Here is a 20,122-nt window from a genome sequence, read left to right as displayed (position 1 = left end):
GATGCGTTGTTTGATGGAGGAAAATTCTATAAAACAGCAATTTAATTTCCACATATCAAAGTTTATTGGCTTGCCCATTTTTGGAATGCTTTGCATTCGATTGAATCCAATCAGAGAGATGTGATTCACTGTGGTTTGATAGATTAGAAAATTCCATTCGAAGCAAAGCTATTCGTGGCTTAATCAGATTTGAATGACATCATTTGTGAATGAAAGCTGCAATAACCGCTTTGATCGATTTGATACGATTTCCCGCACGGAATGATTACTATGTAGTAACCTGTCGGTACAGATAATGGTTTTTATTCCAACAATCTATTCTAGCTACGAATAGTAATGATCTGATGGGAGTTATGCAGAAAATGCAAGAGAGATAATTTCATATGAAGCCCACAAAAATACAATGACTGCCCCAGTTCTGACGATGGAATTGCGTTGTGAGTGTTTTTTTTCTTCATTTGGAACAAATCACCTGCGTAGTATTCTCAGTCCATACAAAATATCATTCCACCGTAAGTGGATTCGATTGTTTACCAAATGAAAAACAATCTGAAATGCTAATATTTATATTGGCATCATGGTGCGCAGTGAAAATATCCTAGGTAGTGAGAGCGGGAAAAAAATGTGAATAATTTTATTCTATTTTTGCATAATTTGTGCCAGATGCGCGCACTTGGATTGAATATGGCCGTGCCCTCTCGGAGCGCACTCCTTTTTTATACAAAATGTCCAGCATCGAGATTCCAAACGTGAAAACAGTGTGAAAATATATTATTTGTTTAAATTTAGAATCGTTAGCTCATTTGCATCTCTTTATTTTTCTTTGCACTGTGGCTACTATATGTATGAGGAACTGGCACCAAATGAAAACAAAAAACAATGCAATCACATACACATCAAAATAAACACCCTTTCATCACGCGTGCACATTTTTTCTTTCTACTAAACTATTTCGCTTTGGATGATTGATTCAACAATCAATGTCTGCGAATCTACGGTTGAGAGACGAAATTATGCATATCACGAGGCGCAAATTAAATTTATCGATTTTTGCCATTTCAATTTTCCAAACACAACACAAACACACAGCTCTATGTTTTCATTTTTCAATTATATGAAATACACTAATTGCGCAGCACGGAACGAATACGAGATTGTTTCTATCATTTTTGAAAAGATGAAACAGTTTTCAACCGTACAATATTCAATTTAATTTATACGAATTTGTTTTGTATAAACAGGAAAACTGACCATACCAATTTCTTCTATGCAAAAATCCAATCAAAAGTCACCGCTAATTGATCAAGAATGTGAATTGCGTTCGCTTTTAAATATTTATGATGAAATCAGGTTTTCCTTTTACATTTGAATCCACACACAATCACACATTGTGCGAAAAGAAAAGAGTCTGCTTCGACAATTCAGCTAATCAATTTTGTTGAATAGGAAAAATGCAACTGCCCCAAATTGAAATCGAAAAGCCACGTGCTGTGGAACATTTTCGAAACTATGGAGCAATAGAGAATAGAGAATCACTTTGTATGGGGTAACAATAGTCGTAATAAATTTAAACATGAAATTCAAATATGTCACATAATAATTGAGAACAAATGTGAAAATGCCAAAAACCATGGGCCAAGTGACCACTTTACATCGAATTTTATAGTAATTTCGATTGTCCGATTGTTCTTTATGTTCGCGTTTTCATCGCCTTTGTCCGGGACGTGCGAAAATGTCGCGAAGTAGTAAAATTATTTTCATATTGTGTGTTTGTGTATCATAACACGTGTGGCAAAACCTTTCCCAACTCAAACCATAATATAGACGACAAAATTTGGTGTGTGCAGTTGTGTATTTTGCTTGTTGTATATATATAACATGTGAGAGAATTTCGTAGTCACGTTGAGTGCTTTTCTCACTTCGATGTTGTATTATGAGTTGCCACATCCATGCGACGCCACAATAAATTTCACTTTTGGTCGGGCTTGGATTTATCAAACCAAAACTGAAAATTTGGGATGTGAAATAAGATTGATAGTGTCTATATGATATCGCGCAATCTCTTTCGAATTGGTCAAGTCAAGTCTTAATTCGAGTGAGTTGCATGTTTTTATTGCTTTTTCTTTATCTTCCATCTTTATTAACCAAACTTCTACTTCGTCTTAAGTTTGGAGGATAATCTACACAGACACTTCAGGATTTTTTTTTCTCCCATCAAATCAGAATATCTGATGGAAAAGAAGAAAAATTCCGTAGAAAAGTTCGAAAAGGTTAACATTTCAATGTGAATGGCAAAAATCGTTCACATTTTAAAACATATTCGAATCCCACTTTCGAAAACAAAATGTTGTTTAACATTGTGTTTTCGAGTCGTACTACGGATCAATTGGAATAGCTGTCAGCTGTATATATTTTTTCTATCTGTGCTTTATGAATGAATTAAAGTGTAAAATGTACGTCGTTTAATGCGAACATTGGCATTATATTAAACACCGACGCAATATAACAAATTCATATTGATTTGATTGGAATCGGACTTTTTTGCGGTCGGTTGATTCGTCGAAAATTCAATCATTCAATTTCAGTCTGCAACCTACATACATATGTGGTCGCATAAACAATACCCATGCTCAACCGTATAATTAATAAAATTCCAAGAGTGTAATACGCATTTACATGACCCTCATGATGAGGTTCATCATTCAGTGTGCAAACTGTGTGTATATCTTTCGAAGAAATACAAATCCCTTTCATTTGTGTGAATCGTGCCCGTTTTAATTTTCCTCCTTCCTCCCATCTGTCCCTCTCTCATTCTCTTTCGATTTTAAAGCTGTAAAAACTGTGAATTGCTCCGATTGAATGCGGAAATTGCGATTTTTTTGCCATATGATGAATTCCGATGAATGAATGAATCTATTTTTGATATCAATGATTCTTACACCAAATGAGATTGAGTACTACATCGGAATGGATTCGAGTACACAAGAGCAAAAAGGTAAAATCTTTAGTGTAAATAGTGTAAAGTAGGCATTAAATCATTTTCAATGTTTGTTGATTGAGAGCAAATTTGCGGGAAAAAAATCAACAAAACAAAATCCAGATGGCTCGTGGAAAATCTTAGCGAAAAATATCGATCGATCGAAAGAGAATCAGTTAGTTTGGATCTTTTCGAACGGAAAACAAAATGATAAATTTCACGTACGATACGAGAGTCCATACGTTAGTTGGCGTCGGTTTGTTTATTTTATGCGAAAACGTGCCACCAGTAATAATAATCTCACTGGCAGGCATGACGTGTCGTAATATCAAAAGTCGTTGATGGTTTTATGGCGTCCACATTTTCATGCCATTTCACATTTTGTCATTATTTCGTTCATATCTCTGTGTGAAATGGCGACGATCCGCCAGGTATCTTTCATCTGTGAAAAAAAAACAACAAACTCACAGCAGAAAAAAAAATGAAATGATCAGTTGTGATGCAAATGGATTGAAATGTGAACATTTTGTGTCATTTATGTGTACACAAAATGTGGACAAATCAGCTTCCTGCTGGGCATTAATAAATGATGAGCACATTGTATTGAATAACAACAGTGAATATTGTCATTTTATGTGCAGATTGTTCTCCGAAAAGAAGAAACACCCAATTCTCGACAAATAAAACTATTACAATTTTTGTATGTTTCATATATGTGATTTATCGCCCGCGCAATTTATGGAAAACAAACAAGTGTTCAACGAATTAGCGACATATGTTTCATGCAGCATCACAAAAACGAATTAATCAAAATGAATACTCAACAAATCCTACGTTGGCTTCAGTCATTTATTTTTTGTGTTCATTTTCACAACTTGTGGACTTCAATTGAATGGCTTATTTTTAACACGAAAAACCAATATATATACAGAAGTGACAAATCAACGGGCCAGCAAAAAAAAGAAATCTCGATTTATTATTAAATACCGACGTGTGTAAAAATAGAAATGTTTTTTTTTGCGCTGCCTATTTTTATAGCTGGAGGAATTTGCGACAAAAAGGAGGCGGTGACGGCAACGGCAGCGCAAAATCTGGCACTAGAACAAAACCGACACTTAATTTGCAACAAATATTCTGGCTGTGTCATAACAACAACTGTGTCTGCCCATATGATATCAGCTATTTTTTGAAAGACAAATTGAGCGCGTCGATTTGAGGAAACACACGCAAATTTCTCGCAAATCCGTTTATGCATCCTTGATTCAAACAAAGACCATTTACGTAAAACCAATTTGAAATGTCGTCATAACAACTGCAATTTTAGCACTCGAAATATGAGAATTTTGTCGTTATGCGAGAGCAAGCTTAAAACAACAGACAATGAAACTAAGTAAAGGACCGTAAACGCTTACCGATCCACCTGCACAAAGTGTCTTGTTAATACTAAGGAGTGACACGTGTAGTCGATATGGAAGCACATGTAAAGTGTGCCGGCTCACAAAAGCTCAACACACATTTTTTTTCGGATTAATATGTAGCTGACCCAAATGTGTCGGAATTGAGTACGTGCGTGTATGTGTGTGTGTGTGTGTACGTGATATTGTTGTCGCTTACTTTCAACGTCACCATCAACGTTCACTATTCCCAATGCAAACAAATATCGGATGACACTCTCTTTTTTTCAGTGGCGAAATTTATTTCGCTGGCAAAAGATAGCCATCATTTCTCTTTACCAGGATAGCCAAATCCCAAACAGAAACTAATATATTTCCTACGATTTACACAAAGTACTGTTGCTATTTTTCCAACTTCTTTTTTATTGCTATTCTTTTTTTTCGCCTTGTTCCACTGTGGAAATGCTTATTGAAATTGCGAGGACAGTTAAATAAACGTGCCGTTACAACCCGTTTAATTAATAATCGCTTACGAAACTCTTACGGGTTTAATCTACACAATCTCTACAGCCGCTTGGCTGTACCAGAAAATGGCTGTGTGGCCGGGGTAATTAGCAAAAGCCAAAGTTCAGTGACAATAAACATCCAAATTTTAATACTCAAAGGTTCAATATCCAAGTTTGTGTCCGTAGACACTGGACAACCACCGATTTCATAATGAGTTCGCTGATCAGAGAAGACCAAAAGAATTCATTGTTAATTCAATTCGAATTTTAATTATTTGAATGGCTCATTGAACCTATTATGTAATAGGAAAAGAGTGAAATTTTTTCACCGGCCGGTCATAGAACGAGGCAGCAAACATTGAAAGTTCGACATTCCGCCACATTCCGCCGACAGTTTGTTCTCGAATCGTGCAAAACGTGAACCACCTTCCATCCGAATATGGTCCACGAGACATGTGGTTCTGTAATTAGACGACTTCGTGCTTCGTTGAACTCATTTTGCTCGAAAAGGTCAGTCGATGTTCGGTTGTAAATGAATGTTTTGATGGTCAATGGTCATTGGACAAACCAAACCACAAAAAGAATTTGTCGTACGTGATAACAAAGTTTCGAACAAACCATAAAACTCCATTCAAATAGAGAGAGAGACAGAAGGAAAAAACCAAAGTGTAGTTTTATGTTTGTTAGATTGAAACTGGGTCAATTCAATGGTTTTTCACTAATTTTACATCCAACGCACATGCAACAAAATTGTGTCAAAGTCGTACAGCAGTCACAATATCATGGATTTTTCCCACATTTCCATTGCGATGCATATATGTGTAACTTTGGAACAATGACGATACCAAATTGCAAGCAACGACATTTACAAAATCAAAATAACATTAATGCACTTGTTACATTGTACTACTCTGTCTGCCTTTTGATAAAAAAAAACCATAATAATAGTTCATACACGTATGCTGCTGTTTCAGAGAGATCAGAGCATGGTAATAATGTTGCCTATAGGCGATGCATCATGTCTGAGTGGATAGAGAAAAAACGATGCATGCGTACGGTATTTTAAAAATAAAACTCACGCGATGCTTACGAAAAAAAAGTGAAATTTAAAACGCTCGGTAGTGGGCTGATGGCATCAAAGAACAATTGGTAGGTTGGTTATTTATAAATGCGCATAAGACATTCGGTTGCATTGATTTGTTTTAGACGTGGAAATGACTACCGAATTGACGTTAATGAGAGACACACTGCAAATCTCCAGTAAAACACGTTCGTTCCGTTCGTTTTTTTTTCATTTTTTTTCCGTACGAAAACAAATGTTTTTCTATCTATTTTAATAAATAATAAATTAGTCTCAATTCCATTGAGGGCTGTGACCGTGCACATGCCAGCCTACAGTCGGATGGAAAAGATGAAACAATATGACGAATGAAATGGGAAAACATCGACGCTTTCCAATTTCATGGAGTATTTACCAATTTGAGCCCCATTTCAAGAACCAATTAGTTTCCATGTGCACATGCCGACATGAAATGAGGAACCGACAGACCATCGTCTCATAAAATGTCCGGCAAGAAAGTGTGTATCAAATTAAATGCTACTTATGAACAAGATAGGATACAACTATGAGTCGAAATATCTCCAAACTCGAAAATGTGGCATCAATTTTCCACACCACAAGCAATCCCATGATCTGACTCGGTTTCATTGAGCATGAAATACGCACGTACGAAATTTCTATCATTATGTGCAATGACGTGATATCTAATGAGTCATGTATGTCTGTTTGTCTCGTATCCACTTTGTTTGAAACGCTTGCACGTGAACACATGCCAATGATAAGAGCAACCGAGATTCGGGAGACACCAAGCTTGGTGTCTCGTTTTGAATCAAACTTTCCACGTTCCGAGACATGTGTCTCTTATTATTTTTGGATGAACTGAGAATACATACACAAATTCGAATGCTCGTGTCAGGAAGAAGTACTGATTTTTCCCCATCACTAGCTTTTCTAGAAATTGGAACAAAAACCCAATGGAACCATAGCTCTTAAGTTGCATCGATATCAGTCCAAAACATAAAATTAACACAAATTTTATTCTCAATGTAAAGGCACGGCACATCGACCTTCCGCTCGAAATTTTCTGGAATTGTTCGTAGGCTCGTTGGTCTTTGATCTAAGTTAAGTTGAGGGCACGTGCAAGTTGGTGGCTTGATATTTTATAGCCAAAAGTTATGCCATTTAATGAATGTAATGTTCAATTCCCTTCGATGATGTTCTCGAAATATTTCACGTGAACATTGTCTTATTCTTAGCCTCCGATTTTGCTTAAAATACAAAACAAACACAGAAATTCAAAATGTAGGGAATAAATTTTTTTAATTTAATATAAAACCCTAAAAAAACAAAAAACGTGTTTAAAATAAGAACCATTCCATTAGAAGCGTACACTCATTTGCTAAAATCTCGAAGTGTTCTTGACCCCATACTATTTTTAACGTCCAAAATTCCGTATCATCTTGGACGGTAAATTTCCGTAATGTTTGCCCGGCTCAAGTGTTCATTGGCACGTGGATAGTCCTGGTGACCGGTAAGTTTGGCGATAATGTAATTTATTGGACTAGCGCTGTTCAGTATACTTAGATGGTCGATGCCCGGATACTCTTTACTATAAATATTATGGTTTCGTTGTGCCGACGCATTTTCCCAATATTTATATCCTATTAGTGACCGTTCATTAACCACTCCATCCATTTTCTTTGATTAATATCGGCTTTGCATTGTATTCCGTGCCAAAGTTCAACCTAAAATTATATTACACGATCGCCAATAGCACACAATGCCTAAATTTGTAATTCACATATACCTTTCAATCGTATCGACATCGCTACCAATCAAACAGTGCAATTCCATACCAGGTGCCGTGAAATCATGGCAATTATACAAATCTTTTCTCATTTCAACTATGTTCGCGATGCCAATGATACTAGAATGTAAAAATAAACGCTTTCGTTCAAATATGGATTAGAAGAAATGAACAGAAATAGCAAGAAACGAATTATACTTGAGTTTCATACCGGAAAAACTGATCAATGTTTGCAAGCGTATAGTTTGTGCCATTGATAACAGTCAATACTTTATTTGATTTCCAAAAAAAATGCCGATGGCATCAGCCACACAATGGATGGAAAAGTTTCTTGAACTTGCTTCATTTTTGTCCTTCTCAGAATCTTTGAATTCAAATTATCTCCAATTGATAGGGCGACCAGCGCTTGAACACTGCCCGCCCACGGAACCGACAAAGCAATAACTTGTTTCACATATTGATTCTTCCACTTTTGTGGCATCGCTTGAAGAAAATATAAGAGCATTCGTCCGCCCGTCGAATGAACGAGTTTTGTTACATGGGTGCTGTTATTCATTTTGTACGCGTATTCAGTCAAGTACACCAATCGTTCGAACCAATCTTCATTCTCGTCTTTTGAAAAGGAAAATCCGTTTATTTTGTTCAATTCTTGGTTCAACATTCAGTTCGAATTAAATAGAAAATATTTATTTCTATTCATTAAACTACTCACTCGGCCCTTTTCGGAAATCATACGGAGCTCCAAAAAGATTTTCCCCCGATTATATCCGCGATTCGCTAAAGCCTGTACGATATGATGAAAAAATGCACCCGAATCCAAATGGTCAACAATTGGTCTGGTGTCAATCCATTCAATTGACTCAGTGCTTCCCCATTGTGGTAGCGCGATATCAACTCCGGCCGTATTCTACGTTTTGCGTGTGATATTATCGTAGGTGAGCTTCATGTTGTCGATAAAAATTGTAACACTTATTGAGGCGGCTACAATGATAAATTAATGTGCGCACTCGAGGTCACCAGCAATCAAGGTCATCGGGAAGCATTTCGTATAAATTCAACCAAAGATCAAAATAACCACTCTTTTTTGAGCACCATAAATGCAGCGCAGTCGATTTATTCAGCTTAGCTTGCATTTTATTCCCGCCTAATCCAGGAACTGTGTTGATAAACAAAAATTTCATGAAGTTGTCACATGCTTGTACTGTAATGACTACGCCTTAATTCACTTGATAACAATGAATAAACAATTTTTTTTTCTTCATAAAAAAAGTATAAATATAAACATAAGCATGTGCAGACATGGCATGTGAGCGAATCAATGTCACTGTTATCAACTGCATTACACTTGCCAACTCATAATAATCAGCTGTACGAAATAGCCGAACATATACACTAAGCTTATCGGTGTAGTGTCTGTCATTTGCTCTGTGTCAGCTGATTAAAAGTGTATAATGCGTACGATTACAGTGGCAGCGTTGTTATATTGAGAAATATGTGCCACAGCACAAAAAGTTAAAACGTTAATAAATAAACTCATACTCAGTATAACGGGCGAATGAAGCACATTTTGATTGACACTACTCTTGTGATTGTGGCTGCTCAAAACAGAATCAATTACACTTAAAACAATGCAAAACTTTGAAACTAACGCAATATTCGTAACTGAAAATCGAATTATTATCATTGTGTGACTTTTGTTGAAGATTTTTGACCCGAATCAACAACAGCGTCTCTTTAAAAAAAACGGAGTTCTTAAATTTCACTCAATTGTTTGATAATATTTAACAAAGAGTTCGGTTCGAGTAACTTCCACTGATACGAACATATCAATTTGCACTAAAACGAGTTGCATCGGTGATAACATTCCATGCCATACATACCCACAGCAGTCAACCAGTTCCGCTTGGAACAATTGATTTGGTAAAGCAACTCAGACCGAGATTAACAAAATGCTTATGTTGTGAAGTTTATCTTTTGTTTTGATTTCTCTTTGCGAAATCCACATACTGGAAAAGTTCATGTTTGGCATCATTCATATGTGATACACTTACACACTGCTCCATTGAGTGTAGTGAAATATGTGGCAGCAAACGCATATGAGAGAAAAAGTCTAGAATATTTATATTTTTAAATAAATTATCTTCATTCCGTTCCTTTATTTTTAGAAAAAATTGTTGTGGTCTATAAATAAACAAGAACAAAATCCACCAACAATTTTACTTAATTCAGTCCGAAAATATGATTAATTTGCATCACATGTAACGATTTTCAGTATGTAGTTGATGCTTTCAGAATTGTACAGTATTTTCAAATGATTGACGTCTTTAAATTCTTTGAAATAAACTGCATGACCTGCTTGAGCCGGTGTATTTTCCCAATGTCGGCATCCCCACAATGATCGCCTATTCACTTGACCATCACCATCCCCATCTAGTATCACTGGTTTTGAATTGAACCCGGATTTAAAATACAATCTCTCAGCTGTTGGAATATTCGCACCAAACAAACAATGTATCTCGACTCCAGGTGCCGTGAAATTGTTATAAACTGATTGGTCTTTTCTTATTTCAGCCATCTGTGGCTGGCCAATATCACTGGAAAAGAAAAACAAGAAGAAAATTATTTCAAAATGAATTCAATTAAATGTGATTTAAATGTGATTGAACAACCGAGTCATTTCTTACTAGAAAAATTCGTCAATATTTTCAAGTGAATAGCTCTTCGAATCCATAATGACTAATGCTTCATCGGGCTCCCAGAATTGTTTCGAAGGCATCAAGTACGCGAGAGATGGAAATGTATTAGACATCTCTTTCAATTTGTCATTGGGAAAAACAGCGATACCGAGATCATATCCAACAGATACCGCCTGAATTGGTCTAACACTGCCACCCCATGGAACTGCCAAGGTGATAGTCCGTTCTAAGTATTTATCTTTCCAATCTTGTGGCATTTGCTGAAGAAAATGCAAAAGCATTCTACCGCCCATCGAATAGGCAATGAAAGTGACTCGAGTATTTTTGTTGATCCCATACGAATACTCGGTTAACTGCTTCAAATTCTGAAACCATTGTGTGCTTTCGTCTGTTTAAATGGTAATTATTGCCAAATCTAAAATTCGATTCCAAAATTCGATAAATGTATGGTAGTTGAACGTACTTGGCCCTTTTCGAAAATCGTACGGAGCTCCAAAGAGATTTTTCCCTCGAATATAGCCGCGATTTACCAAAGCTTCTGAAATGTAATTGAAATAAGCACCGAATATCCATATCCATTCCATTGATTCCGTGCTTCCCCATCCAATTACTCTGGTCACGACACCCGGTGTATTTTTAGTTTTGCGCGTTTCCGGATCGTAAACTAATTTCAGATTGTCCATCTATGAAAATCACAACTGTAAAAATCGGATTTAACCATGTTTAAACAGTACGACTTACCCAGCAATCAAATGAAAGAACAGGATGATAGTCCAACCATATATTGAAATAGTCACTTTTCTTTGAGCACCACCAATGTGGAGCGGTTGGTTTATTCAATTTCGCCTCCATTTTGGATCCACCAAATCCAGGAACTGCAAAAATGACAATTCAATACTCAAATGCGTTGATTTACACAAGTTCACATTTACTTACTGAGAATGACAGGCGACAGCAGACAATCTGAATTTTCGTTCACTTCATTACTATCTAAAAATCTGATCGAATCGATGAAGTTCGAATGGATCACGTGAAAATTCACCAACATGAAATAGTAAATTGTCCAATGAACAATCTTCATGTTGGTTCTGGTCTCTTTAATTCAAATCAAATTTAACACGATTAGCGTTCTTCACTCTCCGTTTGCGGAATAAACAGCTGGCACTTCATTCAATCTCACAGACTGATTCAAACTGAATGGAACGACTGTCGACCTTCCTAAAATGCTTGTAGTTAGCAACATTCTCACAAAATACGGAAGTTGAGTATGGCGGCACACATGCTACCGATTTTGTTTTCTGTTGTAAAATAAAAATGAATCATAATTTTCTACAAAGTTCTACAGCGGTCAAACCACATTACTTTCTAGGGAAACAATCTCATGCGATTAAAAGAAGAATGTAAAAAAACACTCTTACCCAAAAAGCCGGACACGCTTGATAATAAATGACTGAATCAGTTGAACATACAAATACATACAATTTCTCATTTTGTTTCTCGGTTTAAGCTTTGATCTTAAAATTGTATGTCTGAATGAGCATGTGTGATAACAAGTATTTATTATTCTGACGTAACGCTCGGAATTTGTCCTGATACTACTTGTAGTGTCAACATACCAGTGGATTTTCTCATTTATAATATACTGTAACGCACTGATCGTTTCGTACTTCGGTAATTGTTTTTTTATTTTAAGTTTAAATTTTCTAAAATGGGATTTCACAAATGAATCAAAGAAAAACGGACACAATGATTGTGAGAACACATAAGAAGTATTTTCCGGAGAATTACCAGTTCAAGATCAATTCCACTTGATTTTTTGGTAACTTTTTTATATCATGTTTTAGCACAAATAAATAATTTACGTAAAACATAACTTCGACAATTTGTTCGAATTTTAACGAGCAACCGCCTTTACAGTGTAATCTATAACTTCAGAATAACTGGTGAGTATGTCCAAATGATCTTTGCCTGCAAATTCTCGAACATAAATTTTGCGATTGGTAGTTTTCTTCCAATGACTGCAACCAATCAGTGGACGCTTGTTCACTACACCATCTCCATCTCCATTGAATATCGTTGGATCTGAATTGAACTAAATAGAAAAACAAAACATTCGTATTGAATTACTTACTTAGAATGGAAAGAGGACCATTTGACATTTTTAATTCACGAAGAGTATCCTGATAACTAGAACGACCGTCGATTACATGATACAAGCAGCAAACTTGGACAAAAACGAATTTAAATAAGCGAATAACCTTCATATTAATTAGTTCGTTGTTTTTTTTACTAAATTCAAAACCACTTCGAACTCCTAACAATTGTACACAAGATATTTTTATTTGCTAACACCAGAGTAATATTTTTTCACTTTCATGCGCTAGCCGAAACTAACAAGTCATTGAGCATTGTTGATATTAATTCATAGGTCTTGGCTCCGTCATTTCCAATAAATAGATTCTATGAAAAGCGATGAATATTCTACATTTTCGTCGTGTTTCACAATTTTTTTCCACAAATTAGTCATTGGAGAAGGGGATTCAATATGTGAAAAATGTATATTTTTTGAAATAATCATTGTGGCTCAAAATCAGTAAATATGACGCATATTCAATTGTTTTGTTATCAACTTTTTGGACAATTTCAAGTAATTTTCCATTTTTTTGTTGTTATTTTGAATCATAAAATGCTTGTACTTTGCTTGAGATATTCTGTGTATGATGATGCATTTATTATGAATAATTATAATGTAATCTAACTTACATCATATTCATCGACCAACAGTAGGTATAGGAAAAATGTCATTGAAAATCCTTAAAATATTTATCGAATATTTTGGCAGGAATCTAGTCAGTTTTGTATATTATTCTCGAGTGTTTTGCTTTCATCGTTGACATTCGTAAGAGTCTCCACAATGTAATTTATAGGCGCAGAATTGTCAAGTATGGTAACATGGTCGAGGCCAGAAAATTCTTTTTGATAAATTTTATTCTTTTGTGCGTCCATTTTGTGGGAGAACCAACGATTACATCCAGCCAATGATCTTTGATTAACATACTCGTCACCATTTCCGAAAAATGTCGCCGGATTTTGATCGAAACTATTGCTAAACTCCAATCTAGAAAATACAAACATAAAATATGACACTGTACACTATTGTTCATGCATTCAAACGGATTCATTTCAAATGATACCTTTCAACAGTGCTATCAGCATTGCTTCCAAACAAACAGTGCATCTCAACGCCAGGTTCTGCCGCATTACTGTAAACAGATTGATCTTTTCTCATTTCGACAACGTTCGGCAAACCAATGTCACTATATACAAAAGAAGCAATCACTATACTCAATTTCAACACCATTATGTGTCATATCTTACTAGAAAAATTCGTCAATATTTTCAAGTGTATAATTTTTTCCGCTAATAACAGCCAATACTTCAGTTGGTGCCCAAAAATCGTCCGAAGGTAGCAGCCATGCGAGGGATGAAAATGTCTCTTGTATAGTCTTCATGTGATCATTGGCTGGAAATAAGAATGGAGGAAAAGGATTGTATCCAATGGACATGGCCATGATGCTCTGAATGCTGCCGCCCCATGGAACCGACATTGCGATGAACCGTTTCACGTATTTATCCTTCCACGTCTGAGGCATTTGTTGCAAGAAATACAACAGCATTCGTCCGCCCATTGAGTGAGCAATGTACGTAATGCGAACGTGATTGTTATTTTCGTATGCATATTCAGTCAACTGTTGCATGCGATCAAACCAATCCGTATTTTCTTCTGTGTAAGATATAAAAGTTATCACAGATTTTCTTCGGAACTGTATATTTTCATACTCACTTGGTCCTTTTCGAAAATCGTATGGTGCAGCGAAAACGTTTTTGCCTTCACTATAACCACATTTGGCCAATGCATTCGCAATGTCATCGAAAAATCCCTTTTCATTTCGCGTAACCCATTTCACTGCATCAGCATCTCTCCAATCAGGGAACCTCAACTCAACTCCTGGCGTATTTTTCGCTTTATGCGTCACATTATCATAGACCAATTTCATGTTGTCAACCTACATTTAAATTAATCATTTATCCATTGTTTCAAGTCGTTTGAATAAGTTCATTTTAAAATACCCAACATGGAATGGAGAATATGAGCTGCAACACGTTCACCCAAATGTCAAAGTAGTCGCTTTCTCGTGCACATCTCATGGGACCAGTCGTCTTGTTCAGTTTCGCTTGTAATTTACTTCCTCCGAGTCCAGGAACTTTAAATTGAAACGAATTTGTTATGCAGAATTATTTACGAATTATGAATTAACTTACTGAAGATAACAGGCGACAACGGTCCTCGTGAAGTGCAATTTTCACTACCAAAGCTGAAACATTCAATAGATCAATTCAATTTAATTACCAAATTTCATTTTTTTCATTCATCATAACACTTTTTATTTAAATAAATTTAAGAAATTACAATTCAAAAAATGCCCAATCAAATACACTGGTTTCAATTAAATAGAACAAACAAAACGACATTAAACCAAATTGCAAAACTGTCCTCATATTGCTTTTATTAATTTTTTTTCCCTTTTCATTGGTGCAGACAACAGATTAGGGACGTCACGTCGCTTCAGTGTTTCAAGTTAAACTGAATTCAATCAAAAGAAACGACCGAATCATTTGTTGAACTTTGTTACAATATTAATTAAAGAACGCATTATCATTATTAAATGTGTTATGTGTTGCTTCGTATTCCATTCGAATTTGTTGTTGATCTCATCGCATTTTGAGGAAAGTACAATCACAGTATTTCTATGAATTTGCAGTCTACTTTTCAAGCGAGCGTTGCCATTTATTATTTCCAGCGCTTTCAGACTCATTCAAAAACGGGTATGTAAATTGACGAAATGGACAAACAAAAATGATGAGGGAAAATGTGTGTGTGCGCTACGTGGCCCATATAAATTCTTAGTCAAAATTACTTATGATGAGATTTGAAATTGTATGAGTAGAAAAAAGACGTGTGAATGCGGCGACGGTGTATGCTAATCGAAGTTGGTGGTATGAAAATAACATGCAATATTGTGTTGTTTTATGTGTTAAAATAATGACAATCAACTAGGACAATTAATCAAGACACACTTTTGGACAACTATAGTATGTGTGAAAGTGACAATTTACGAAATCGATGCATTTAAGAGTCGCTCTGATTTTTAGTGCATTTGCTACTATTCCACATAAATGTATTGTTCAAACTTGCATTGCAGTACACATTTCGAAAAAAAAGACAATGAACATTGAATATATATGGATTATATTATACACATCAATATTTTGATAGAGAAAAAAAAAGAAAAGAGCTCATAATTTAACAGAAGCGTCTGGTTCGGTTTCCAAGATTCCCCACGTAGGCTTCATTTCTAGAATTTACGAAGCACCATAAAATAAGAAAAGCTGCTTTGGACCACCTAGTAAGATACAGAACATGTTAAATTAATACGCCTTCATGATGACAAACGCACAGCATTTATTTACATTTTTAAAACATTCTCGGGTACAAGAGGTTTGTCCAAACGCCCGAAGAATGACTGGTTGTTGAGCGGCCTGTATTACAGTCGGTAGCATTTTTTGCATTTCAACCGAGAATAAAATCCAGTCACAACGATCGATGTCGTCCATTATCTTCGTAAATTGGGTGCAAATTATTTCTCCGACCTCGCAGAAAACGAAAACTATTTCAAATGACCAAATTGTCAATAGCGAAAGGCGTATCAATACGATCGATATTCCCGCAACTTGTGACTAAAGAATGAAAAGAGATATTCAATCAGATCCTTGCTTGGGATTGTATCAAAGCAAGCATCAAAGTTACTCAACTATTTCCGTTTGGACCATTAAAAGTGTAATGGATATGGTCAACAGACTCCAGACAAAAGTAGTTAGGATAATCAGATTGTAGATGCCAGAAAAATCAACGGCAAGCCTTGAAGGACAAATAGAAAGTGTTGGAGAAACTGACATATTTTTGCAAGAAAAAAATTAAATAATCAACTCAACTGTTTCAGCGTTACATGAAAATCAATGAACTCTTTAAATTTATCATGAGATTTTGATGGATTGTCTTCATTTTTAATACCCTCATTCATGCTTTGGATATCAGAGCGAATTTCGTTGGTATTGGTAACCATCATCAAACATGATGCACCCAAGAAGCTCATATAACAGATGAAAGAATATGAGATGCAATAACTCCCCGCAGTTTGAATGATGAAGGCAACTAGGTAACCGAATGGCGTTTTCCAGTCAAATGGCATCCTTCGTAATGACAGGACATTATTATGGACTTTATTTCTATACACTTTTGGGCAACTTTTATGTACTCACCAGATTGGGAAGGCAAAACTAAATGAATCTGCTCCCGAATCAGTTGCAAAATAAAGAAGATAGCTCTTGATTAGGTTAGGAAACATCACTACCGGGGTGGTTACATATATTGACACGAAATTAATTATGTAGTTCCATTTTTCAAATCTTTTCTTCTGTTTGTCGAAAGTTTGCTCTGATATCGGATTGTCCGAACCTGTGTTAATTTTACAAAATAAAATATACGTCACAAATCACTTTGTGCATAAAAAAACATTTTTCAGAAGAATTTATGTGCTTGAGTCCATGGAAAATGTATCAGTAATTATGGTCCTTCGAAACACATTCAAATTCAAAGAATAGATCTCTCACAATTTGTACAAGATAAAAATAACTTACGTTTTTCTATGACTTTCTTAAAGATATCCATTACTCTGAAAGCTACCGGTGATTTCCATAAGATTACAATATAAACTGACATAAATTTCATTACTGTCAAAAAAATATACAGCGATTCTGCATATTCTTGAAAATTCTTGGCTTCATACAGAAAAAATGCCATAGTAAAAACACCCCAAAGAAAGAAAGTGGAAAATATCAAACAACTTCTCAAGTATGCGAAGATCGAATGATCCTTCTGTCTTTGAGGCCTTTCGATTCCGGCGGATACAAAATTAGCCTGAACTAACTCAAACACTTCCATTGCACTGAATGATTTGAATTTTTCTTGTTATTTTTTTTGAATAATTGCAAAAATGTTTTCCAAATTTTGCGGTCCGATTGAATGAACTAATTTCAGAGATTAGATTTTTCTAGAAGTATTTTTTTTTTGAATCAATTAATAAAATGAAAGAACTATTTATCCTCGTACAAATTAATTGTTGTATCGCAAACGATTCCAAAAATAAGTGTTTTCATCATCAGACGATGAATATAACTGATATGATATTGCTGGTCCTTATTCAATTTATACTGCAAACAGAAGAGTATAAATGAATATTATTCATGGAATACATGCCTTTTCATAATTAATTATCGGTTGTCTCATTTCGTATTGAATATTTAAATTTAACAGACGCACGGAAACTTTCCATATTGAAATCTTACTCTACAGGCGTCGATTGCACTTCTATATGCTCGCTCGCCATTACTAAGTGATTTTATTCAACAAATATTCAATCATGTATAGCGGTGAGACTGAAATTAGAATATTTCTCAAGGACTGAATAATGGAAAAAACCTATTTTGGTTTTTTATTTAAAAGAAATCGATTCACCCAATCGTTCAAGATAAGAAAAACACAATTGGTATCCACTTGATTTCTTGGTATATTTCTAAACTTTAGATAAATTCTCATGGGCAACAGCATTCAATATGTATAATCTATGACATCAGAGTGGCCGAGAATTCCGATGTGACTTTCGCCTGGATATTCTTGTACATAAATTCTGCGATTTGTATCACTTATATTTTTATTTCGATATTATGACCATGGCGGTGGCTGATAGCTGATACAGTAAATATGACTCAAATTCAATTGCTTTGTTTTCTTTCAATGGTTTTGCCATTTTCATGGTTTTTGCTATTATTTAAAAAAAAAATTTCTTGAATCATATTTTTTATAATAATTTGCCTTACATCATCTATTGTTGGATTTACTTTTGAATCCGAATGGCATGACACAAGCGGATTATATCGTCTTCGACACACAACTTTGTTGAATCGAAGTAAGCTTCACGATTGCTCTTTGTTTGATATTGTCAATCTGTAGTATTCTTGCCCACAATTTTTCACCATCACGCCGATTGATTTGTCAAAGCATCAACTTTATAATTGGTGAACTCCATTCAAGTCATATTTTCAGTGGTACAGCACAATGCACTTATTTTGGCAATTCACACATTATGTTGATGATTTCCCGAGAGCCATGGTCGATGAATGAAACCTTAAATGATTTGTCCATTTTGGCATCCGCGATGATATCCGCGTCCATATCATACTCATATAGTGTGAATTTGGTTAATTTAATAAGATCATCCAACTTTTGATTCCATCATTTTGGTCTTCTTTTTTGTCCGAAAGTAAAGGATCTACCATTGTTTGTCGTAATAGTTCTCCAAATGATGGTGATGTCTTGCTCTTGTTCCCACTGTTTGTATTGGTATTTTCTCTCGGATTGACGGAGAAAACTAACCTCTCTTTTGATGTTCGTATTTCTGAATGGTTTGTATTGCAGCACCAAATGCGACATTTTTGGTCAACGGTGTCGTATCGTTTGTGTTTGATGCTTGTGACGTGGCGCTTCTGCACTGTTCGAGTTTCCCTTGCTGGATCGTTGTGGTTAATGTTGTCCTTCAATTTTTCTTCCAAAAATTTGAGCAATGAATGGTATGCACATTCGTCTTTGGATTCTTCGTATGCTCTGTAGGTTGGGTACAGATTCTTGATCAAAATAATTTGTCGTTTAACATGTCGCTGTCCATTTTGTGTCTTTATCAATATTTTCCACTTCTTTACTCAATCTTTACTATAACTATTCTTTACTATTACTATCTCATCGCTAATTTCATTCTTGATGTTTAGAAAATTCCTATTTTTTTCATGCAAATTCGTTGTTGATGCGAACTGATTCAATGAAAAGTCACTGTACACGTTTTACATTAAAAATGGAATTTATTTGATTGGCAGAACGAGCAAAAATCGATAAAATCAACATATTTTACAATGAAATCTTTTGACAAGTGATTAGGTACGATAATTTAAAATAAACTGTAAAATGACATAAACAATAAAAATTTCTTTTACAATAATAAGGTTTTTGTGATATATATAAACATTTTTTTTCCTAAAAGAGACGAATTCTCATAATTTTGTTGTTTTTGTGAGTTTTATTTTTTCGTCTGACTTCTGTATAGCCGGTCACACCGCAAAGTGTTCTCGTAATGTAGTCAATAAGTCTGGAGTCACTAAGAATATCATAATGTTCCGCATCGGGAATCTCTTGTTGATGAATTGCATAGCCAAATTGAGCCGGTGTATTTTGCCAGTAATTACACCCAATCAATGAACGTCGATTCACTGTTCCGTCGCCTTCACCTTTGACTTCAATCGGGTTTGCATTCAATCCCTTGCCAAAATTCAAACTGCCGAAAGATGCATCAGATTGTAATTATTATATTTCCAAACACAAATTCAACGACTGAACTACCTTTCAAAAACACCATCATCACTATTGCCGAACAAACAGTGCATTTCTACGCCGGGTGCCATTAAACTACCATAAGGCTGTAGATCTTTTCGCATCTCAACTATGTTTGGGCTG

The 20,122-nt window shown here is 35.3% G+C and overlaps 3 protein-coding genes across 4 annotated transcripts; all 3 read right to left on the bottom strand.

Moving 5' to 3' along the window:
- Positions 1 to 9,970: 9,970 nt before the first annotated feature.
- On the bottom strand, positions 9,971 to 11,765 carry LOC129564866 (phospholipase A2 group XV-like). The gene is made up of 5 exons (XM_055439057.1): positions 11,377 to 11,765; positions 11,182 to 11,315; positions 10,904 to 11,123; positions 10,429 to 10,828; positions 9,971 to 10,338 (listed from the first exon to the last, which is right to left on the bottom strand). The coding sequence occupies exons 1-5, from the start codon at positions 11,519 to 11,521 to the stop codon at positions 9,987 to 9,989; spliced, it is 1,251 nt and encodes a 416-aa protein (XP_055295032.1). The 5' UTR covers positions 11,522 to 11,765; the 3' UTR covers positions 9,971 to 9,986.
- Positions 11,766 to 13,138: 1,373 nt separating this feature from the next.
- LOC129564804 (phospholipase A2 group XV-like) lies at positions 13,139 to 15,172 on the bottom strand. Of its 2 annotated transcripts, none has more exons than XM_055438953.1 (7): positions 14,912 to 15,172; positions 14,764 to 14,816; positions 14,572 to 14,705; positions 14,285 to 14,507; positions 13,819 to 14,221; positions 13,635 to 13,757; positions 13,139 to 13,558 (listed from the first exon to the last, which is right to left on the bottom strand). In XM_055438953.1, exons 1-7 carry the CDS (start codon positions 14,998 to 15,000, stop codon positions 13,291 to 13,293), a joined length of 1,293 nt encoding a protein of 430 aa, XP_055294928.1. In that variant the 5' UTR covers positions 15,001 to 15,172; the 3' UTR covers positions 13,139 to 13,290. The 2 variants fall into 2 exon arrangements, with proteins under 2 accessions (XP_055294928.1, XP_055294927.1); XM_055438952.1 differs by having other exon boundaries at positions 13,819 to 14,224; positions 14,912 to 15,167.
- Positions 15,173 to 19,453: 4,281 nt separating this feature from the next.
- On the bottom strand, positions 19,454 to 20,116 carry LOC129564825 (phospholipase A2 group XV-like). Its single transcript, XM_055438981.1, has 2 exons — positions 20,009 to 20,116; positions 19,454 to 19,943 (listed from the first exon to the last, which is right to left on the bottom strand). The coding sequence occupies exons 1-2, from the start codon at positions 20,101 to 20,103 to the stop codon at positions 19,646 to 19,648; spliced, it is 393 nt and encodes a 130-aa protein (XP_055294956.1). The 5' UTR covers positions 20,104 to 20,116; the 3' UTR covers positions 19,454 to 19,645.
- Positions 20,117 to 20,122: the final 6 nt, after the last annotated feature.

Source organism: Sitodiplosis mosellana, unplaced genomic scaffold, assembly GCF_009176505.1.
Source record: "Sitodiplosis mosellana isolate CC-2019 unplaced genomic scaffold, AAFC_SMos_1.0 Smas_scaffold_2, whole genome shotgun sequence".
NCBI lineage: Eukaryota > Metazoa > Arthropoda > Insecta > Diptera > Cecidomyiidae > Sitodiplosis > Sitodiplosis mosellana.
Note: the sequence above shows the minus strand (reverse complement) of the source record. Positions and strands in the feature narration are given on the sequence as shown.